This window comes from Pygocentrus nattereri, chromosome 3 (genome assembly GCF_015220715.1).
Source record: "Pygocentrus nattereri isolate fPygNat1 chromosome 3, fPygNat1.pri, whole genome shotgun sequence".
Lineage (NCBI taxonomy): Eukaryota > Metazoa > Chordata > Actinopteri > Characiformes > Serrasalmidae > Pygocentrus > Pygocentrus nattereri.
Window position 1 is genome coordinate 37229307 of NC_051213.1, and position 22631 is coordinate 37251937.

General features: G+C 39.9%; 2 protein-coding genes across 4 annotated transcripts in view; one reads left to right on the plus strand and one right to left on the minus strand.

Annotated features, from left to right (window-relative positions):
- The window catches only part of wdr90 (WD repeat domain 90), a 45259-nt gene extending 35599 nt beyond the window's left edge, over positions 1-9660 (minus strand). Inside the window, exons 1-14 of one of the 2 annotated variants that reach the window (XM_037536332.1) lie at positions 9386-9660; positions 8612-8703; positions 8194-8370; positions 6956-7094; positions 5838-6008; positions 5442-5568; positions 4290-4348; positions 4049-4164; positions 3658-3864; positions 3164-3229; positions 2829-2897; positions 2490-2600; positions 2229-2374; positions 2082-2139 (exon numbers count right to left, since the gene is read on the minus strand). In XM_037536332.1, coding sequence (XP_037392229.1) covers positions 2082-2139; positions 2229-2374; positions 2490-2600; positions 2829-2897; positions 3164-3229; positions 3658-3864; positions 4049-4164; positions 4290-4348; positions 5442-5568; positions 5838-6008; positions 6956-7094; positions 8194-8370; positions 8612-8703; positions 9386-9398 — 1551 coding nt within the window. In that variant the 5' untranslated portion in view covers positions 9399-9660. Of the gene's footprint in view, positions 1-2081; positions 2140-2228; positions 2375-2489; positions 2601-2828; positions 2898-3163; positions 3230-3657; positions 3865-4042; positions 4165-4289; positions 4349-5441; positions 5569-5837; positions 6009-6955; positions 7095-8193; positions 8371-8611; positions 8704-9385 lie in introns of both variants that reach the window. The other variant, XM_037536330.1, reaches the window with a different exon arrangement.
- Positions 9661-10256: 596 nt separating this feature from the next.
- Positions 10257-22544, plus strand: cluap1 (clusterin associated protein 1). Of its 2 annotated transcripts, XM_037536711.1 has the most exons (13): positions 10257-10356; positions 12714-12799; positions 13050-13161; positions 14933-15017; positions 15189-15371; positions 16413-16592; positions 17018-17151; positions 17237-17378; positions 17857-17929; positions 18390-18500; positions 20408-20460; positions 20698-20757; positions 22176-22544. In XM_037536711.1, the coding sequence occupies exons 2-13, from the start codon at positions 12778-12780 to the stop codon at positions 22350-22352; spliced, it is 1332 nt and encodes a 443-aa protein (XP_037392608.1). In that variant the 5' UTR covers positions 10257-10356; positions 12714-12777; the 3' UTR covers positions 22353-22544. The 2 variants fall into 2 exon arrangements, with proteins under 2 accessions (XP_037392608.1, XP_017556271.1); XM_017700782.2 differs by lacking the exon at positions 20698-20757.
- Positions 22545-22631: the final 87 nt, after the last annotated feature.

Genomic DNA, 22631 nt, shown 5'->3' on the forward strand with positions numbered 1-22631 from the left:
TGTTGATCTGGAGGCAGTTCTGGTGGCACCAGTCCACAAAATTCCTTGTAACTTTTCTTGTAACTTTTTCCTTTTCATCATCGTCTGAGATGTAGCCAACAATGGCAGAGTCATCAGAGGATTTCTGAAGGTGACAGGTTGAGGTGTTGTGGGTGAAGTCCACAGTGTAGAGGGTGAAGAGGAATGGGGCCAGGACTGTTCCCTGTGGGGCCCCTGTGCTGCAGAGTAGTGTTTCTGATACACAGTCCTTAAGTCGCACATACTGTGGTCTGTTCCTGAGGTAGTCCATAGTCCTTGTGATGAGATGGTGATCCACCCCTGCCTTCTCCATATTGCTCCCTAGTAGAGTGGGCTTGATGGTGTTGTAAGCACTTGATAGATCAAAGAACATGATTCTAACAGTGCTTCCCGCCTTTTCAAGATGAGCGAGGGATCTGTGGAGTAGGTAAGTTATTGCATCCTCCACTCCAATGCCTGGCTGGTAGGCAAATTGCAGAGGGTCCATAACTGGTCCCATCAGTGGACGAAGATGGGCAAGAACAAGTATTTCCAGAGCCTTCATCAGATGCAAGGTCAGTGCCACGGGTCTGTAGCCATTCAGATCACTGGGGTGTGCAGTTTTTGGGATAGGTACTACACACAATGTCTTCCAGAGTACTGGCACTCTCTCCTGATTCAGGCTTAGGTTGAAAATGTCCTTTACTATCTCACACAGTTGGTCTGCGCAGTGCCTCAGGATCCCAGGACTGATGTCTGGACCTGCTGCCTTCCTCACCTTCATCTTCCTCAGTTCCTTCCTCACTTGTTCTCTGGTTAGGGGCAGAGCAGCACAGGGCTGAATGCTGGGAGCTGAAAGCAGGGGTGTAAGCTGGGCTGAGGGAGGGTGAGCTACCAGATCAAATCTGTTGAAGAAATTGAGGTAATTTGTCCATTGCAGGACAGACTGAGATGGCTTTAAGACCCCTCCAAACTCTTCCATTCTCTTCCTGTACTGGTCTTTGCCCTCCCTGATTTTCCTCCGCAGCTCCTTCTGTACTCTTCTCATTTCCGCTTTGTTTCCAGATCTAAGTGCCCTCTTCTTTTCTTCCAGAAGGGCCTTCAGATCTGGAGTACCCAGGGCTTGTTATTGGAAAAACACCATACAGTCCTGGTGGGTACAATGTCCTCCACACAGAAATATATGTAGTCTGTGATGCAATCAGTGAGACCATCAACATCCTCACCATGTGGGTCACGGAGAACCTCCCAATCTGTTATTTCAAAGCAGTCCTTCAGAGCCTCATAGGCCCTGTCGGACCAAATTCTCACCTGTCTTGTGTTGACAGGACACCTTTGAACAATGGGTTTGTAGACAGGCAGGAGATGTACCAGATTGTGATCAGACTTGCCCAAGGGTGGGAGGGGTGATGTGTTATATGCATCCTTGGTGTTTGCATAAAACAGGTCCAGTGTTTTATTGTCTCTTGTGTTGCAAGTCACATACTGTTTGAAGCTGGGAAGTGTGGAGGACAGGGAAGCATTATTGAAATCCCCAGAAATGAGGATGAGAGCTTGTGGATGCTGTGTTTGGAGTTTGCTCGTGACTGAGTGGATGACGTCACATGCCGTGCATGCATCAGCGGAGGGAGGAATGTATGCAGTTATCATAATAACATGCAAGAAATCATGAGGTAGATAGTACGGCCGCATGCTAACAGCTAACAGTTCGGTGTTAAAAGGTTTCAGTGCATTCAAAATCAAACCTGCTTTTCCATCAAATTTACTTGGTGTGAAAAGACCTACGACAACTACACAAATTACACTATGAAAATTAAAAAAATTATGATTAAGTAAACTTTAATAACTGTTTCTGAGGGCATCTTTCTTATGAGACAGCACAACAGTGTTCCATTCAATCGCACCACTGCTCACAGGGCATGCGTGTGTACATGAATTAAACCAGGACTGGAGTTTGGGATATCAGAGAGAAGAATGCTCACTTATCTATCAATTTCAAGGCCCAAGGCCAGTGCTAATCTTCAGTAACATTTAGATTAATCTTCAGTTAGCAGATCTCTTGTATCATTATTAGCGGCACTCACTGTTTTGTTGTGGCTGTCTTTTCCCACTCCACACAGAACACCCCCACTATAGGAAAAACTGGAAATACAACACAAATTAAGACAATCAAAGGTTAAAGTGTGGGAGTTTAAATAGGTAGTAGAGACTGTGTGAGTGTGTGTGTCTACCTGAGAGTGTTGAGTGAGTGCGCATGTGTTTTGATCATGGTCAGACACTGTCCCTTGCTGTAGCTCCAGAGCCGAACTAGACAGTGTGTGCCCATTTGAGCCGATGCTAGGAGAGATGAGCGCGCGTTCAGTGCCAGCGCAGACACCTGACACACAAACATACACACAGTCCATGATGTCCTCTAATATCATTCAGCTTTTGCTTAGTTGCAAGTGTTAGCTGAAAAACACATTTAACACAAATCTGAGTAAGCTACACACTTTGTCTGTGTGGCCGATGAAAAACCGCTGTTGTCCAGAAGAGATCTTCATGCTGACTATGATGGCGTGACATGGATACACCACCTCCTCCCCATCATTAGCCCATACAGCCTAGATAGATAGATAGATAGATAGATAGATAGATAGATAGATAGATAGAGAGAGAGAGAGAGAGAGAGAGAGAGAGAGAGAGAGAGAGAGAGAAAAATAGAGAGAGAGAGAGAGAGAGAGAGAAAAATAGAGAGAGAGAGAGAGAAACAGAGAGAGAGAGAGCTCATTAGAGAAATAAAGGGAACAGAATCTGCATCTCTTATTTGTGTCTCATGTCGTTTCACTCACACATCTCATTGTTGCTCCACCAAAACCGATGATTCTACTCAGCTTCAATATGGGGTCAGGGTGCAACTTCTGGAAAACCAATTGCCAATTTTTATTTACCAATTATTTCTATCCAAAAAAACCACATGCACAAAAAAAGTGAGTACATGTATTTAATAGGATGCACTTTATAAGGAGCATTTACCATGTACTTCCACTTCCTGGCAACAAATTGTGCATCAATAGTCTCTAACTACAGTTTGAACTAAAGTCTCTGCAGCACTTCAGCAAAGTGGAGCTACAAGATAGGAGGTTACTGTATTTGTTACTGTTTTGTTCCAGGAAATGCTTCTTACTTGTTGTTGCTTCGCGGGCTTGGCTGAAGGCAAAGAAAGCGGGCGTGGAACAGCAGCATTAACCACCTAAAGAAAAAATTTTGCACTCATTTTCTACTCGTATAAGCCAAATAGCCTTGTGCACTGTGCATAGTTCCTAAAGAGTCCTAATCAATTATTCTTTTGTACAAAATGCAAATACTGTCTTTAGCCCAATTTAGACAGGGGTAATTTCCTCTGTTACAGGCATCCATGTGTTTTTCTAACTCCTCTCCAGAGAAAATTCCAGGCTGAATTACCCACCGTTTCCCCCTGACCTCTGGTCTGACAATTTTAGTTCTGTGTCTCTATATACAAACATCTGAGTTAGTATAGAAAAAAACACCCAAACACCTGACCATTCTGAACCGTTCTGACCATTTTAATGTGTACATATTGTATTATAGAAACTGTCCTGATAATTTAATACACTCCTAATAGGGCGTTTGTGTCAGTAGTAGATTTGGGTCACTCACAGCAACTTCCTCACTGTTTGTCAAATGTGTGCTGACATCATCGTCCTTGTAGTGAGCAAACACATGCACTCCTTCTCCATCATCACACACTACCCTGTCCTCCTCAAAGGCCTGTGACCTCTGACTTGGGCTCTCTCTATCCCCAGAGTGTGAAGAGGTCAGCTCAGGCAGACTTGAGGTCAGAAGGAGTGACCGCTGCTTAGCACGCTAAAGAAACACACACAACATCAGTAAAAGTTATTAAACATACAAAAATAATAGACTACATGCCATCATTCATTGTCACATGGCCAGAATCAGCTTTCATTCAGCACCTTTATGTGCTGCAGTGCTTAAATAATAAAAACAGCAAAGGCAGTAGTCTGTAACACACATTCTCCCTCACACTAACAGGTTTGGGTGTGGTAATCTGCTGGATGAGGGAAACACGGTCCTGCACAGGTCTGCTGATGTTCACACTGCGACTCTCCTCTCGATGGGGACTCTCGTCAACCACAGCCTCTTCTCCTAAGAGAGAGAAAGAGAAATATAGAAAGAGAGACAGAGAGGAAATAAGCACGCTTGTACACAATGTCTACATTACTATGGGTCCAGTGTGTACTTTAGTGCACCTGCCCTTATTTAACACTCACTTGGGTTGAGTCCTTTCTGTATAGAATCAAATGGCAATTTCACACCATCTGAGGGAAACCTATGAAAACACACAAGATCATGTCTTAATTTACTGTATGTAAAGGGACAGTTCCATAAAGCATCAGAGACGTAGTGTAAACCTGTGTAAACCGAGAAAACGACACTACTACTACTACTACTACTACTACTACTACTACTACTACTACTACACGTAATCCAAGGAAACATGACAGTTATAAAATCTTTTAGTAGTATATTACTCAATCTCTTTTGAGACATATACTGGAAAATTGAGACATTTTGAGACATATATATTGGATATGACAATGACAAAATGAAAAGTTATACAGTATTTTTAAAATATTATGCATCTGACTGGACATGATGCAAGTTTAATTTTTTTGATGTTCCTCTATTTAGTTTTCAACAGCTTCTGCTTTTTTCAAGCCACACAAATTGCTGTCTAAAATACATTCCATCTGCAAACGTCTTTAAATAGAACAGTTATTGTTAATAAATGGAACAGTCGGTTGAATCATCTCAAATATGTAAGTATACAGTGATTCTTATCCAAGTGCTGCCGTGCATCCAATCCATGCTCTGGCTCACCTATTTTTTTCACAAATAAAACAGCACTTCAGTTGATTTAGACTAAATACGTTTTTATTGCTGTATTAGTGAAGAGTCTCCTCCACACACCATTAGTGCAGGGCTGCAGTCTGTAACTCCCAAACAAGCAAGATCATCACAATTTAGTTAATTATTATTTTACATATACTTTCGAACACGTTAGAAAGTAAGAATGTGAGATTTGACTGGATCTTTATGGAGTTTAGGCTTGTGTTCAAACGGATGTAAGACACATTTCTAGCACAGTTGGGGTGAACTGAAACTTCAATTTAAATGAAAGTGTTGTCTGTCAGACGCACAACTAAAAACACTTCTGGTCATTAGGGTATTTGATCACTTCTTAGAAATAGTAATCATTTTCAAAGCCTGTAAAAATGCTGTTAGTTTCAGCCCTGCTTAAGATATTGTACAGTACAAATGATTCTGCCTTTTCTGATATGTGGAAAAGTATAGACATTATTTGAAAAAGGGTGACTTTTAATCCCAATCAATGTCTACTGTAAGCAGGGTGTGTAGTTTACCTGATGTAGTCATAGAGCTGATGCCAGCTGCTGCCCTTTGGCACAGGAAAACACATCTCTCTGGGCATGGGAGCTGTGCCTTCGGGCAACACCATACCAGCTTGCCGGAACTCTGAAAATGACAAACCTACAAAGAAAGACAGAGAGAGTGAGAGAGCACAAGAGCGAGAAGGAGAGGGAGGGAGGGGGAGAGGGAGGGGGAGAGGGAGGGAGGGAGGGAGGGAGGGAGGGAGAGGGAGAGAGAGAGAGAGAGAGAGAGAGAGAGAGAGAGAATAAAATAGAAATAAAGAGAAAGAAAGAAAAAGTGGAACAAAGAGAATGATTAAGAATAAAAAGAGGAGAGAGAAAGTTAAGAGTGTGTAAGTTTGATGTGGTTGTGTGAGGGGGAGTGCATACCTGGGTCTAGCAGCAGATCGCTGGTCATGATGTTTTTGATGGCCATGTTGGCACACAGTTTGATGCTCTTCAGGTGGCTGTGTGTTTTGTTCAGGTAGACAGAAAGCACATAACGCAGGTCCATCATCAGACATGTCCACCGCACACACACCGGCGCTGGACCCACCAAACCTAAAACACAAACAGCAACCAGCTTGAAGAGGAATTCCACAGATTTTTACAAATTTCTGTATAATTTAATAATTCAGAATTAAACAAAGTCATCAGAGCGGTATGATGTGAAATGGTCCATCCTTGAGAAAATTACAGATTCTAAATTATTTACATTGATGTAGGAACCAGACGTCTGAGAAGTCTAATGCCTTCAAAAGTTCCTGAACCATTTCACAACAAACCATTCTGAATTTTTCAAAATTCAATTGTTGAGATGTGAACAACGTCTTTAAGCATGGTTTGATGTAAAATGTTCCACTGCTGAGAAACTTGCCAACAAGGATTTTTTTATGATGGTTATAGGAATCAGGAATGTTTACAAAACAAATCTGGACATTTTATTTACAATCCAAGATAACTAGTGAACTAGTGAATCTTCCGAGTTTTTATATGTAATGCTGATTATGGTCCACAGCAGCAAATGGTTGATAAGTGTCAATCTGATGAAATAAGTTCTCATTGGGTGCAATTTTGCCTTACACTGTCCTGCATGTATCTCTCTTTCCTGTATGCATTGAAAAAGAAAATTGTTTTAGGCCAAAATCTGACCCTTACAACTATTGCAAAACAATATCAGGCATCAGACAATCACCAATTCTCTGAACAATGAAAGTTCTGAAAAGGTAGAATTGAACATTAAGATTATAAGTCAATTAAAGGCCTGGAGTTTAAGGAGGTTACTAGATTTCCTTCATTTTCCATTATGTTTCTTTGTTAATTTACATGTTAAAACACATAAGAGTCTGATCAACAGTATAACGCTCTGACAAAAAACGAATGCATCACAAACGCTTAATGCGATTAAGGAAGCAGAAGAATAAGTTCAATGAAAACATGAGATTAAGTCATAGAGATAGCAGGCCTTCTACAGGCACACTGTGTGTAGTGTATGTGTAAGAGCGTACCATGTTTAGCAGTCTTGGTCGTGCTCTCATAGACAGAGCCAGGCGCTGCTCCACACTGGAAGGGGAACTGCAGCCATGTTGCTGTGGACTTAAACTCCTTGAAGAGGTTAGAGAATGATATACGGATCACCTGACCCTCCTGGTCCACCGAAGCCAAGAGAAAAGACGAGAGATGTGACAGTTATCCTAATTTTCATATGTATTTCCCAAACTTATCCATCAACTATTTTCTCTGGCTCTTCCTCAAGTCCAAACACAAACTACAGGAGTAAAAATGGGGAAAAATGCAATCTGAATGATAATTAAAATTTATCTAGTTTATGGCAGAGAGATGGCCAACTGTAGAGTTAGGAGTATTTCCCAAGGATGAGCCTCCCAATTGTTAAGCTATGGCCAACCAGTCGAATTCATATTTCAAATCTCAAACAAATAGGAGAAAACATATCATCAGATGTTATGGTATCCACCACTACTGGTAGAAACAAGGAAATGAAGAGTCCCTCCTTCCTCTTTAATCTGCTCCTTCTTTACCAGTCTAGAAGAAATGTTGCAAGTTCAGCATCAAACTTCATAACTTTACTTGACAAGAGCTGTCTCTACCAGCTATTGAAAGCAAAAGTGTCAACTCTTGTTTTGCTTCTATTTACGTCACTGCTTTTTTTTTTTTTTTTTTTTGCTGTCAAACATGGTGTCTTGCCTGGAGCGGGCAGCAGTGGTGATGAAGCTTGCTTGCCAAGTGCTTCAGCCATCGCTGCATTTACTATTCCTTTCATTGGCTACTTAAATGGTCTAACTGGGGTCTGTACCTTCAACAGGATTGAGAAGAGGGAAGAGTAAGCCCTTGCAGCAGCACTACTTCTTCATCCTGTCATGGGGCACTGATTGCAGACTTGATGCTACAGCAGCAACTCACTATCGCCTCTTGAGGTACAAAGTGGTAATATGAAACAGGACGAGCCAGGGTGAATTCGAGAACTCGCCACCCCCCCACCCCACCCAGGCCAGATGGCAAAACCCCCTAAAGCAATGGAAGCCACATAAAAATGGGAAAAATGTAGCTTAGCTTTTGGAACACAGTTAATGTGTGTAAAAGTCCTGTCAAATGCTACATTACTGTGTTCTCTTATATAATCATTTACAGTTTTAACACCACTCTTGAGATATCTGTGCCCATGCCTGCTCTTCCCCCACTCATATCACCTACATTTAATTATATCTCACTGTATCTCGCTGCTTACCTCCGCAGCAACGTCCAGATGCACTACGAAATACTTATTGGGGCCGGGTCTGAAGAGCAGGTAGAGGTAGCGGCCTGTGAAGCCCAATGACTGGCTGCTGGTTCTGGGAAGCAGGATGAAGTTGCTGGCTGGAATGGAGCCCCGTATACGGAACACTGAACACTTCAGGGTCTTATCCTTCCAGAGTAACAGAAAGATAAACAAACAAACAAAAACGAAGAGATGCAATTAAACAGGGTGGAAAGTCATTTTTCTGAAATTCTGTTTAGGAAGCAAACATTTAATACAAAACATCAAAATCATTTCAAAAACTAATAAAAAGCTAATAAAATCATCCACCATCCAATTTGCAAAGAATCCGAAAATTATGATCGGTGTACTTCAAATATATAAACTTGATTTTTCAGTAGTATTTTACCATGTAGGTTGTAACATCTCCTTCTTTGCTGGCCTTCCTCCATTCATCCACTTTTAGGTGCTTAAACACATTTACATAAGGATGCTGCCACGCTAGGAGGGCGGAAAAAGGGAATGACGGAGAAATTTAGAATCACTGAAAGGAATAATGGCAAAACAATGAAACACCTGAACAGCAATTTATAGCTAAATCTTATGCAGGGACAAGCTGCTTTCTCCCTGTATAGATTTCAATAGATATAAGTCAAACTGATTCATTTCATATACATTTCATTAAAGCCGATGTGCAGCTAACAGACTACGGCTTGCTGAGCATTATCAGAGGAGAGTGGGGAAACCAAAAATCATCTTCAAGTACAAGTTAAATGAAACCGTGATTCCTTGTGATACTTTTGGTCTAGAGAGGGGTGTCACCAACAGCAAAGCTGTCCAGGTGCTGAATCAAAAGTACGGAATGACATTAAACTTGAGAAATGAATTAAGGACTAAATGCAAAGGACTAAACTGCAACTGCATAAACTATGAATCAAACTTGTATTTAATCACATAGAGCTGAGTGAACGTTTCAGTGACTATCCACCTATGGCTGTAACTGCCACTGTAATCAAGGTAACCTAACGCTAAGTAGCATCAATACATTAACTTGCAACTTGTAATTCAACTAACCTAGCTAAGATAGCGAGTAATAGAGAGAAACAGAGCAAGACACATGCAATGCAACATATTTGAAGTATTAAAAGTGTCCGCTATTTTTATATCTCTGTGCTAATCTTACCTCTGGAAGACATCGTTAACCTGTGCAAGTGGTTGAGCAGACGGTTGGGACGTTTTCTCCTGGTGATTCCAACAAGCTAACAAAAGCTAGCTTAAAATTTCATAGTAACTGCAGGTTAAATAAATTACAACTTGCCGCTTTTTGTTCGTTTGGTCCGTTAATGCTCAGCAAAATATTAATAAACGACTTGAAGTATAAAACAGTTTCATTTCATTCACAAAAGTCTGTTGTGGTTAAAGTGCTTCTTGTGCTCCGCCTGACATTTTGTTGACAAAATCCAGTCGCCTCCCGCTGCAGCAGCCGCCGCTTTCAAACGGCATGACGCAGCGTCGCCTGCGTCATTCTGGGAAATGTAGTTGAAAGTATCTAATCATTTTTATTTTTTTATTATTTTTTGCAGTAAACACTTAACACTTAGAACACTTAGAATACTTAGAAACAATTAAGCTGGGCAGCTTATCTCGATTATTGCAATTTTCCTCCGTTAGAATCAAAATACACAGAGCTTGCACAGGGACACGTTAGTGCTGCTAGAGTTTTTAAACAGCTCAGTGTCACTGCTGTACTGAGAGTCCATCAATAGTCCATCAATCAAAAATATCCAGCTAACAGCGTCCTGTGAGCAATGAGTGTAGAAACAAAAAGATGGCTTTAATGTTATGGTTGATCGTTGTACCTTGTAATAATGCTTGCATGGAGTGGAGATGCCTTTGTAGGTCTGAGCCACTGCCCCTTTAAATGTCTTTATAGTTTACACGGACCATACACATATATTGCTCATGATGTCCGCACGTTTCCGAATGATTTTAACCAAAGCCGCAGTTTTGAGCTCTTCTTGCTTGAAAAAAGCGTGTCGCGTTTTGTTGTAGTTTTAGTTCGTTTGTCCTCCTCGACGTGCCGTAGCTGCTTGTTGCTGCCATAGTGACGGTCGCGGACAGACGCTTCCTAAGTTTTTATAGCAGAAATAACGGGTAAATATACTCTTCCAGCATTATTCACCGTATTAACGGATTAAAATGAGATTATAAAACTCATAAACGGTTTCGTTATCGACATTATTTTGGTTGTAATGAGAGAAAGGTAGACATTTTATCTCACGCTAATAGCATTATGCTACATTATGTGCCTAGCGTTTACCTGGCAGATCTTAACGTTAAATTATTTACAGACATCGACAAATTTAATGTTCCCGTTTTCGTAAAATCGGACTCTAAAGCGTCTCCTAGTTATGGTACCTACAGAAAGAGCTGCTTGGGACGGACATGAGAATTCCAGTGGTCATCCAGAGATAAAAAGCTGCACACTGCGTATTACATTCCCAGCTAGTTACATGTTAGCAGCGATGCATCCTTTAATTCCCTACACTAAATTTACCGTAAGAATAATTGAGAATAATAACTTTGGGACTCCAGCTCCTGAGTAGTTTCTTCTAGATCATAGATGTTGTAGTATTACTGAAACATGGACATGTGTTGAAGAGCTTTATTGCACAGCAGCAAGCTCACTCCTAACCTCTCAGAAATCAGTCAGTGAAATATCATATACAAAAGCTAATATACTGAAAATGTGTTACAGTGTATTATGTTTATAACTGTGTATATTTTGGAATATATTGACAGCTCATTAGAATCGTTCTGTGCAGTATCTTAGGCACCTAAGCAAGTAATTCAAACAGTTTATCCTGGCTGGGTTTCCAAAAAAGCATTTTTGTATAAAGATGACTCTTAAATGGTATACACTTACTAAAGATGGTTCTTTAGGAAAGACAGTGGTTCTACATAGAACCATTTCGTGTTTAAATGTTTTTTGCTGGGCGGCACGGCGGTGTGGTGGGTAGCACTGTCGCCTCACAGCGAGGAGGGCCTGGGTTCGATTCCCTGACCAGGGTCCTCTCTGTGTGGAGTTTGCGTGTTCTCCCCGTGTCTGTGTGGGTTTCCTCCCACAGTCCAAAGACATGCAGCCAGGCCAATTGGACATGCTACATTGCCCCTAGGTGTGAGTGTGTATGTCTGTCTGTCTGCGATGGACTGGCAACCTGTCCAGGGTGTATCCTGCCTTCCGCCCTATGACCGCTGGGATAGGCTCCAGCACCCCCCCATGACCCTGAGGGAGAAGCAGCTTAGGCGATGGATGGATGGATGGATGATTTTTGCTGGTTGAAGTGGTTCCTCGGATTGATAGAGAATGTGTTGGATTTGTCACTACATTTACATTACATTTATGGCATTTGGCTGACGCTCTTATCCAGAGCGACTTACAATTTGATCATTTTTACGCAGGTAGGCCAAGGTGGTGTTAGGAGTCTTGCCCAAGGACCCTTATTGGTATAGTGTAGGGGGCTTACCCAGGTGGGGGATTGCTACAGTGTAGAACGCAGAGGTGTTAACCACTACACTAACCAACCACTATATAGAACCTTTTTGAAAATGGTGCTATATAGAAACGTTTTCAAAAAAAATTTTACTCAAAATCCCCTGAAGAACCATCTTTTTACACATATGTATTCTGAGCATCATACTAAACATTCTCTAAACAAGGTAAGATGGACTTAACGCTAAGATACTTATGCCAAACTGGGCCCTGGGCAGTAAGTAACATTAAAACAACGTATAATATTAGAGGTAATACAAATAAACATAAATAGAGTAAAAAGAACAAGAATTTCTTGTTTTCAGAAAGTAGTAAGGATTCTGTGAGCTTGTTTACTAGAACACTGGATTTCTAGTCAGTGACCTGTCCTGCACATTTTTAAATTCATCAGCAGCAGAACTGATTTAATTCAGTGTGAAAGTATTTAATTTTAATTTAATTTAAAATTTTTGATAAGCCAAACCAGGTATTAAATGATGACTACAAGTTATATTGGGCTGCCTCAAGGAGAAGTTTGGGAATAAATACTTACTGTAATAATGCAACCATTATTGAATAAAAGTGGAGTTAAATAACTTTTTAAGTATAACGTAGAGTGACTGAGACTTTTGCACAGTACTTTATATTTCATGTTCATAGAGAACAACAGAGTAGTAGCTCCATTATTCTACATATTCTACGTAAAATACCGACAATATACTGTGGCCTTCTACAAAAGAGCAAAAAAAAAAGTTCTCTTTTTTGTCTGAACACATTTAACCTAAGGAGAAAGGGAACAGTATCTCATGAATTACAGCAGCAAACACAAAAGAAGCAGGCTGAAAAAAAAAAGTAATTTTATATGCAACAATGAGTAACTAACTAGCTTGGCAGATTTTTTGAGAGTGAAATTAAGTCCAAGATTAGGCATCCATATGGGCCTGAAATTGTTACTAAATTTGCTCTATCTATTCCACAGGAGACTAAGGAAGGTCTACACTTACTCGGACAAAGATATATTTGGAAAAGGAGGAAAGGCAGTCATGTCTTTCAGAGATCTGAGAAGTAAGCAAGTATATTTATTTTGTTATTGTCTGAGGTGTTTGTAAATGCACCCACGATGAACATGATTATGTAGATTAAATGCTGAAGGCCAAAGTCTGGTTTTAAGATTATTTCATGTAATTAGAGATGCCGCACATGCCAAATATTCACAGCTCAGTCCTTGAGGTGATACACTCTTGTCAGAATCTCTTCTCAGATTCTTTTTCTGCATTGTATTGAATGATTTTCCACTCGCCTGTTTTTTCTGTAGATTTTACAGAAATGATGCGAGCACTGGGATACCCTCGACTCATCTCCATGGAGAACTTCAGAGTTCCAAACTTTCCTTTAGTGGCAGAGATTCTCATCTGGCTTGTCAAGAGGTTAAACATTTCACTTTGTGTATGTGTGTATGAGGGAGTGAATGTGTCAAAGTGAAGTAAAGTAGCAGTGCTTGTGATTGCGAGAATGCTGACATGGATGAAACAAAGTTTAAGATGCAGCTTTACAAATGAAAGCCTGTGTATTTCAGAGGGAACGAGTGTGGGCAGAGTTTGTTAAACCAGTATGTAAAGACCAGTCAAGGGCACTCCTGACAGAATGCATGCTGATCTCAGATGTCAATCTATAAGCTCATTTTTAAATGTTTGAAAATTTAGAACATAAATAACATGCACTGTTTAAAATGCCTCTTTACCAGTAGTTGTCAGCGGTCAGCAACTGCTCAGGGTATCATTGCTGTCCAAAAACATGTATCTCCGTTTTTTATTTGAACATATCTGCTGTCTTTTACATTGCATTAAAATTTAATGATAAAAACTTTTTATGTTACGCTCACAGAAAAGAGTACGAGACTGTCACTGGGACACTACCCCTCTTGCCACTGGGGCAGTATCCTCAGTCCTCAGTACCTTTAGTTAGGGAACATAACTGTAACAAAATCCATTGAAATTATGTTTTCTAAGGCTTTTTATTTTATTGTTCTGTTTTAAAACATTGTTTTATGAATAAAGACATATATTTACATTTACATTTATTTACATTTATGGCATTTGGCTGACGCTCTTATCCAGAGCGACTTACAATTTGATCATTTTACACAGGTAGGCCAAGGTGGTGTTAGGAGTCTTGCCCAAGGACCCTTATTGGTATAGTGTAGGGTGCTTGCCCTGGTCGGGGATTGAGTCTACAGTGTAGAAGGCTAAGGTGTTAACCACTACACTAACCAACCACCACATATACATGCATATGTATATACTTTTCACCTATAAAGATATATTGAAGGTGCACAATTGGACTTAAAATCACCGTTGTACCTTTGAAGGTACATTTACATTGTTCATACCTTGATGAATGAGAAATGTACCTGCACAGAACCTTTGTTTCCAAAGGCGTAACATACATTAATTGTTAAGAACGTTTTACATTTTGGAAATTTTTCTTTGCACGGCGATGAAAGATAGAACTTCATTCTTGTCTGTTGGAAAAGCATCCCTTGCTCTTCATGAAGACGCTTGAGTGAATGCCAAGAACGTACAGAAATGCAGTTAAGAGATTGGGGGGATTCCCTGGAGATTTGAAAGTTTTTCAGTCACTGGACAATTCTACATGTTTTTTCATCATTTTACTGTCTTCATTGATATTCTAAAATGTGGAAATTTATCAAAAATAAAGGGACTCTTACAGTAAGTAGTTGCAGTCATATGCAAAAGTTTGGGTGCCCCTGGTCAAATGATGTTTTGTTGATTTTCTTAGTGAAAATAAGTTAACACATCCTCCACAGAGAACACACTTCTGTACATTTGTAGCCAGGGGTGTACAAACTTTTGTGTAGGACTGTGTGCTGTTTCTGAACATCAATACAACATCCTACTTGGGGCTGAAATCTTAATACTTCATATAAGTAAAAATGAACTAATTTTGATCAGGAAAAAAATCTCTCCACTTAGGCCTCCTTTTCTACAAACGATGTCGAATACATGTTGAAAAGTACTCAGGAGGGGTCCCGTATGGCTCAGAGGCCCTAAGTGTTTGCCAATTCTGCTTATATGAAGAAAGGGCCCGTTTGTCAACGTAATGCAGTCATGCAGTGTCTTTCAGCAGTTAGAATGTGTTATATTGACGAGTAATGATGACTTCTTCATTCTCACACAGGTATGAGCCACAGATGGACATCCCCAGTGATGTGGACACAGAGTCTGATAGAGTGTTCTTTATCAAAGCTGTTGCCCAGTTCATGGTAATATTACATTTTTATATTTATCACCCATAATTTTTGCATGTCAGTGTGATTCAACACTTATGTTTGTTTGTAATGATCAATGTTTGGTTGATAAACTCAATTTAACATGAAGCTCAATCAAATTCCAGACTGCGCTATAAGGTGGCTGTACTGTTTGTGTTACACTAGGCGACAAAGGCACACATTAAACTGAACCTCAAGCGCTTATATCAGGCGGACGGTTATGCAGTGAAAGAGATGCTGAAGATCACCAGCGTCCTCTACAATGCCATGAAGACCAAAGAGAGCTCCGCTGGAGACCACAACCTTGATGAAAATAGCAGCAAGTTCAAATTTGACTTGGGATCAAAGGTGAGAGAACAGAGGCCAACGAAAGCTGAAAGAAGCTGGTTGATAAGACTTCATGCTAATTTTCAAATCAACTGTTATCAGAAATAGCTTTTGTAATGTTACAGAAACTACATGCCTGATGCTCATAACAAAGCAAAAGATGGCAACAGTGAACTTAAAGGGGAATTCCAGCCTAAAAGCAGCATTTAATATATTATTTGTCATGTTATGCAATATTCTGTAGTGCAGCTTCACATGCCTCAGGCTCATTGATTTGACAGGATTCACAATCTTGAATACTTTTGGAGTTTTTGTCCATCAAGGACTTACAGAAATGCCTACAGTGGTGTTTTTTTCGAATTAAGATTTTCCTGCCAGGTCGAAATTTAAAACATGATTGGTTGATTCCTCAATCACTTCATAATTATGCTGACGGATGCTGCCCCCGTGACCCGAACCCCGGAGAAGCGGATGGTTATTCTAGCTCTTTTGGCCTTCCTTTCAGTTCACCAATCAGAGTGCTCACTTAGATAGCGTAGAGAAACACAATTCCTGACTGGAATACAAGACAGATGTTAAATACAGATGCGATCAAATCAGACAGCCCACCCTGAAGTAACAGTCCCAAATCAGTTTTAGTTTTTAAAAGCTCCTCCCACCTTTGAGATACATCATCAAGAAGATGTTTCTCTAATCTTTAATCAGAAAACCTCACTATAGACGCTATTGCAGCACCACTGTAGGAAGCGTTTTAGCATGTTTACAACAGATGGAGTGGCTGGAGCGCCACTTTAAATGACCGCAAATACTGACAACACACACTTTTATGCAGGAGTCACACCCACACATACACACACACACCAGTCCTAGGACTTCATTCATGATTATGATTCTGTACTAAGGGCAACATTTTAATGAACTGAATACAGGTTTGTTCTTCTGCAGCATGAGTAGCTTCCCTGTGGAACAGCAATTACTATGTTATTTGGATGTTTACTCTAACACACTATTTTTTGTGCTTTATGAGTGTCTTTCTTTTTCTTAAATCTGATGTGTGTGTAGATAGCAGATCTAAAGGCTGCACGTCAGCTTGGCTCTGAGATTACGGCGAAGGGGGCCTCTCTGTATGATCTTCTGGGGCATGAAGAGAACCTGAGAGAAGGAAGAACAGCAGCCATCGCACGACCGCTAGAGATAGTGGAGACAGAGAGAGCTCTTAGAGCAGCTATTAAAGACGCGATGGTAACACATCCATACACACATGAACTCTAATGTAGTACAATAAAATTATAATTTTCCAAAGTAAACATTTTTTGATTTGGTAAAACAGATTGCAGCAAAAATATGTATGTAAATTGTATATTTTTAGCCTTATCACTCAGCATTACTATAATGCCATAAAGATCTAGGTCTCCAATTCTGGCTCTGGAAGGTTACCAACTGCATCTGGTAACTAATTACTGAGCTCAGTGAGAGGAAGAACCATCAAACTGTGCTGGACACACTTTTTGGAATGACTACTTGTCCCTAATTGGTTTTGGTCATTCACTTTCAAAGGAGTGTGTGCAGTATTGTGGTTGAGACTGTACATCACAAAGCTGAAATATGAAACCTGGGCTGGGATTTGGGGTTCAGGTAAGCAGCCAACTAACTGTGTGCATATATAGGAGAATGTCCAGAAGACTAAGGAGCAGTTGAACAATGTATCGTCTGATGAGGTGAGCCTAGAGGCCAAAATTGAGAAGAAAAAACAAGAGCTGGAGAGAAATCAAAAGCGCTTACAAACACTACAGAGCGTACGGTAAGTCACACACGCATGAAGGCGCAACCCAGACATGTCACTGTGATGTTACTGTCTCTCACTGATGTTTTCATGCTACATGCAGTCCTGCGTTCATGGAGGAATATGAGAAAATCGAGGAGGAGTTGCAGAAGCAATATGAAACATACGTGCAGAAGTTCCGCAATCTCTGCTTCCTGGAGCAGCAGCTGGAGGACTACCACAGAGTGGAGCAGGAACGCTTTGAGGTACAACCAGCAATCCAGTTCTTGTACGACCCCAAGTTGGTAATTTGGTTCTTTTCCAACTTCCAATACATCTGATAACAAAGGTTGTTAAAAAGCTGCACCATGTATATTTTTATGACAACTGAAAGAAGTAGCATTACTGAGGAAAAAAACATGGACCATGTCACATTTATACATCTTAAAGTCACACAGGCTCAAAAAGAAAGTTCAGCTCAATATTAGGTCCCTATTGCAAAATCAACGTTCTATTGATACGTTATTATAAAATAACTATGTTTAATAGTTCATTGACTTGTTCACCAAGTTCTCTTTGAATACTCTTTCAACAAATGCAATCACCAGATTCTTCTGCTTGAGGAAGAGGTCTGAAGCAACAATGATGTTATAAAAATGCCCAAATCCCAAATCATACATAATGTAGCTTGAAACAGGCCTTTTTTGTGTCAATCATTAAACAAATTGTTTTTGTGCTGTCTAGGAAACTGAAAATTCCATAAGAATGATGCAGAATAAGCTACAAGAGGAAGACAGGAGACTCATGAGGAGTGGAGGTACGAACACATGCACATTGCCTGTAAAATTGTATAGGAACTATTAGCTTTACAAAATGTTTAAATAAGTGAGCATATTTTCTTTATTGGGTTTGAAATAACATAACACATGAAATAAAAAGCTGTTTAGATCTCACCATGTTTCTTTGCAAAGACTGCGAAACTGGAGGAGCAACTGGCAAAAGTGGGAATGATGCCAAAGAATACACATTTATTTACGCCTTTGGGACACAACATTTTTCATATGTGCTGTGAGCTATAGTTCAGAAAACTGTCAACGTGTTTGTGCAACTCATATTTTTTACTTAATCGAAAAGTAACAGTGAAAATCTAATCTTAATTTTTTTAAGAAGGCAGTGTGTCACTTAAAGTTTCACTGTGTAGTGGGTAATACATAATCATCTGTTCACACAAACACACAAACTGATGTGAACCACAGTTTTCTTCTTTTCTCCTATAGTGCAAGAGGAAGATTCTGACATGGATATCCCAGAAGATGAGGGCTCAGACAGTGATATAGAGGAAGGAAGACCACCCAAACCATTCCCCACACGCCATACTCAGATAACAGGTACCCAAGCATCAAGCAGAGATATGATTACCTTGTACCAGAGTTATAACAGTTTTGAAATTTTCATTAGTTTTTATTTGTATTTAGTTTGTCAGCTTGGTTTTTGATTTCAGTTTTGTTTCCGTTAATCTTAAGGGGGCATGAATAGCTCTAGTTCTGTTTTTAATTTCATCCATCCATCCATCCATACATCCATTTTCTAAGCCGCTTCTCCGTCAGGGTCGCGGGGGGGGGTACATGTTCTCCCCGTGTCTGCGTGGGTTTCCTGTTTCCTCCGGGTTCTCCGGTTTCCTCCCACAGTCCAAAGACATGCAGTCAGGCCAATTGGACGTGCTAAATTGCCCCTAGGTGTGAGTGTGTGAGTGACTGTCTGTGTCTGTCTGTCTGCCCTGCGATGGACTGGCGACCTGTCCAGGGTGTATCCTGCCTTCCGCCCGAAGACTGCTGGGTTTTTAATTTCAGAAAAGTTCTAATTTTAATTAGTTTTATTTAGTTTTAGTTTAGGTTTTTAAGTATTATGAGAAACACGGCAATTGTAGGCCTTTGATGAGGGTAGAATAAATTAACACAGCAGTAGACTGAGCTCAGCTCAGCTCGAGCTTTCCTTAAAGGCAGCCAAACACGGAGAAGGTCCACTTCTAAACTCTTGTTCACACACTGAAAAGCCAAAAACTAACGTTTTTTTTCAGTAATTCTATTTCATTTTAGTTTTGCAGTGGATATTTATAGTTTGATTTAGTTTTCATGTATTTGAAAATTGTCATATTTACTTTTATTTCTCAAGCACCTTTTTCACTGCTAGTTTTCGTTTTAGTAATATTTTTAGTTAACTATAATAACACTGCCTTGTGCCACTTTGTCTTTGGATGCAGTCCAGTTGTATATACAGCCCAAGTGTATACACTAATGCTGTAAAGCAGGTTAAGGGTGAGTGCTATAACAGTTGTTAATAATTTAGATATTATGATCAACAATATGCAATTGCATATATGTCACTAGTGCTTAACAAAACACTCTTTACAAAGAATCTTTGTATTCATAGATTCTGATGATTGTTTTTAAATGTGGCTCTACTGATGCACAGTGCTTGTATCAAAATATTGTGATACATACATCATGTATTGTAAAAATGTCACAAAGTACTGTGATATGATATTTTTAGCATATCACCCACTCCTATTTAGGAGTGACCAGGCTTATCTTTATTCCAAACAACCAGAATCACCCCTACGTGTTTAGTCATTTTTTTCTCCTGCTTTGTTGAACTGAAAACCTTGAGCCACAGCCTTTTGCAGATAAGATTGGAGACATCTTCTATGTGGGATATACTGTGTAAATTACACAGTTTAATAGTTTAACACATTAGTATGCAAAATATCACTACTGATTGGAGGACAATCCAGAAGATTTGACCTAAATAACATGCATATGGAATGGAATGTAGACAGCCACTCAGCAGTCTAGAATTAGGAACATGCTTTTTGGCTCACTGATGCTGATGGATTGACTATAGAATAGAATTAAGAAGTGGATATTGATACCTGAAAGTGCTGAACAACTTCAGGCAGCACCATAAAAGTACTGTAGGCTACTTTGTAATGACAATCTTAAAAAAGTGTTGTGTTTATTTTTTGAGCCGCCATAAGAGCTCAGCTCAGCATCTGCCATGTTTTCAGCTTTCCTCTTTCTCCAATGAGGTGCATTCAAAAAATTTACCATTTCTAAGTATGCATTGTAAATGCTCTCACTATACTTATACTTGACTTATACTCAGTATACTTTGGCACTTGAGAATATACAGAATAATAATGATAATAATAATAATAATAATAGTCAAAAACTGCAGTTACAGGACACAGCTATGCTCTATTGCACGTACACACACACTTGTTTGTTTCCTCTCATAGGTCGAGCTGGTGGGCGACTCATTGGCAACATGCAGGGAGGAGACAGTGATGAGGTGAGTGAGGACAAACACAAATAAAGTAAGTCATGTGTTAAGCTGTGATGATGGTCTGTTGCTTTTTCCTAACATCTCAGGCTCTGGAAATTTCACACCGTTTTAAAATACAGATCCTGCCCGTCAGTTCTGTCATCACACATGCTTATCTTTCTCTCTGAAAACAACTCTTGCTCTTTTCTGCTCACTTTCTTCTATCCTCCACACTGGTTCTTTCACTCTCACTTGTTCATATAGCCCAGAGTAAAGGACACACTCCGTCCGCCCGGCGCTGGCCGGAAGCGGAAAAAAGGAAAGGTGTGTGTGTGTGTGTGTGTGTGTCTATGTGGGTGTGTAGAAATGCAGTTGTAGCATCCGTAGAATTATCATAGAGGACTAGAACACTAACAGTATTTGTCATTTGTGGAAAATAAACCATCAGTAGAGACAGAGGTGGGTAGAGGAGCCTGAAAATACACCCAGATGAAGTGTTGTTATATTATATAATGATGTAGGTCGATGTATCTAAAGAAAGGTCCAAAAAAGGTACTGAGCTCCTTACAAAACTGGTTTGGAGCTTCTTAGCACATCCAGCCAGTGGTGTACTTGGAGGGAGGTGTGGTTCTTGCAGTGCCAGATGTGATCTCGTAACGAGAAAACACATCTGGTAACAGCTTGTTAAGCTTCGTTCACTGGATTGCACCGAAATTCGCTGCAAACAAGAGTACATACCCTCTGAAACCTGTCCTCGAATTCCTCTAGTCTGGGATTTTTTAATGCCCAGAATACAATAATAGTTAGAGATTTGTGAGCTTGAAAAGCTTTATCTTTAGCTAACCGAACTGCTTTTGTCTCCATACATATGGCACCTACACGCTTTTTTGGAGTTGTTGGAGGGACTTTCCTGCGACGCTCAATTACTCTGTCCAAATTCAGTTTGTCCCACCATAAGTCTACATTACCGCCAAGATCTAGCCCGAAATTTCTCATGGTTGTCCCCAGAAGTTCTGTTTACGAGACCAGGTCTGGCCCTGTGAGACTAGGAAGCTTTGTCTCAGAGCAGGATAACACAGTGTTTATATAATGGCAAAAAATAGACCTGCTTTATTACAGCATTGGTTTGAAACTAAAGTTGTCATGCGACTAGCCCCACCTCAGTGTGATATGTGGTTTGCTTTCTATGACATCATAGGAACAGAACATTCAAAATGGACTGTTGTTTGCAGCTTAAATTTTGTAATTGACTGTATGCACGTGGGAGTGTCCAGTATGCATATACATCACATTCATTTATTTAAAAAAAGAAAAAAGAGGATAATATGGTTTTCCAAGAAATGGGCCTTTCAAGAATGTACTTTACATGATGCTATATGCTGTGGTATAACCCTCCATTACTTATTATCTACATTAAGCTTGCAGCTCTGGTCTAAATAATCTCTAGTTTTCTACGTCTTGGCTGATTGACTATATTGGGGGTAAGTGGGAAGCTTTTTAACCCAACTGTCGCATGGAACTGAGTGAACGTAAGTAGTTACTACCCACCTCTGAGCAGGGAGATATTTTATAAATATATGTATTTGTGTATGTTGTGTATAGAGTGTCAGTTTATTATTAGAATCTTTTTCAGTTTCCTTTTCTCCTTCCTTTTGTAACACCTGCTGCATTAATGTTTGTGTGCATATTCCATATCTGCATTTGTGTGCATTACAAATTGCATCATGTGTTGCTGCGTGTAGTCGGAGGACAGCGAGATCGATGTTGATGAGGACGATGAAGATGATGAAGAGGAAGACGAGGCAAACGAGGACCTTGATGAAGATAATGACAGTCTAGAAGGCTCTGCCTCCAACCCCAGCCTCCCGGGCCGATCACTGCACCCTCAGATACTGGAGGAGAGTGACAATGACTTCTAACACGCAACAGTGCGACTTCATACACGTTATTAACACACAAACATGCACATACCATTTGCCAGAAATATGTACTGAACTTTGTAGATTCTGTAACATTCCTGTACTGTTTTTGTGTATACAAACTTTATGCCTTTAAGTGAATGTAAATATATATTAGAATGATCAATAAATGTAATAAAATCTGCAATGAAATGCTGCATTTCAGCTTTGTTTTATTATGACAAAGTCGAACAAAAAACGTTTAAGTATAATTTTTTAAATATAAAATACAATATATAT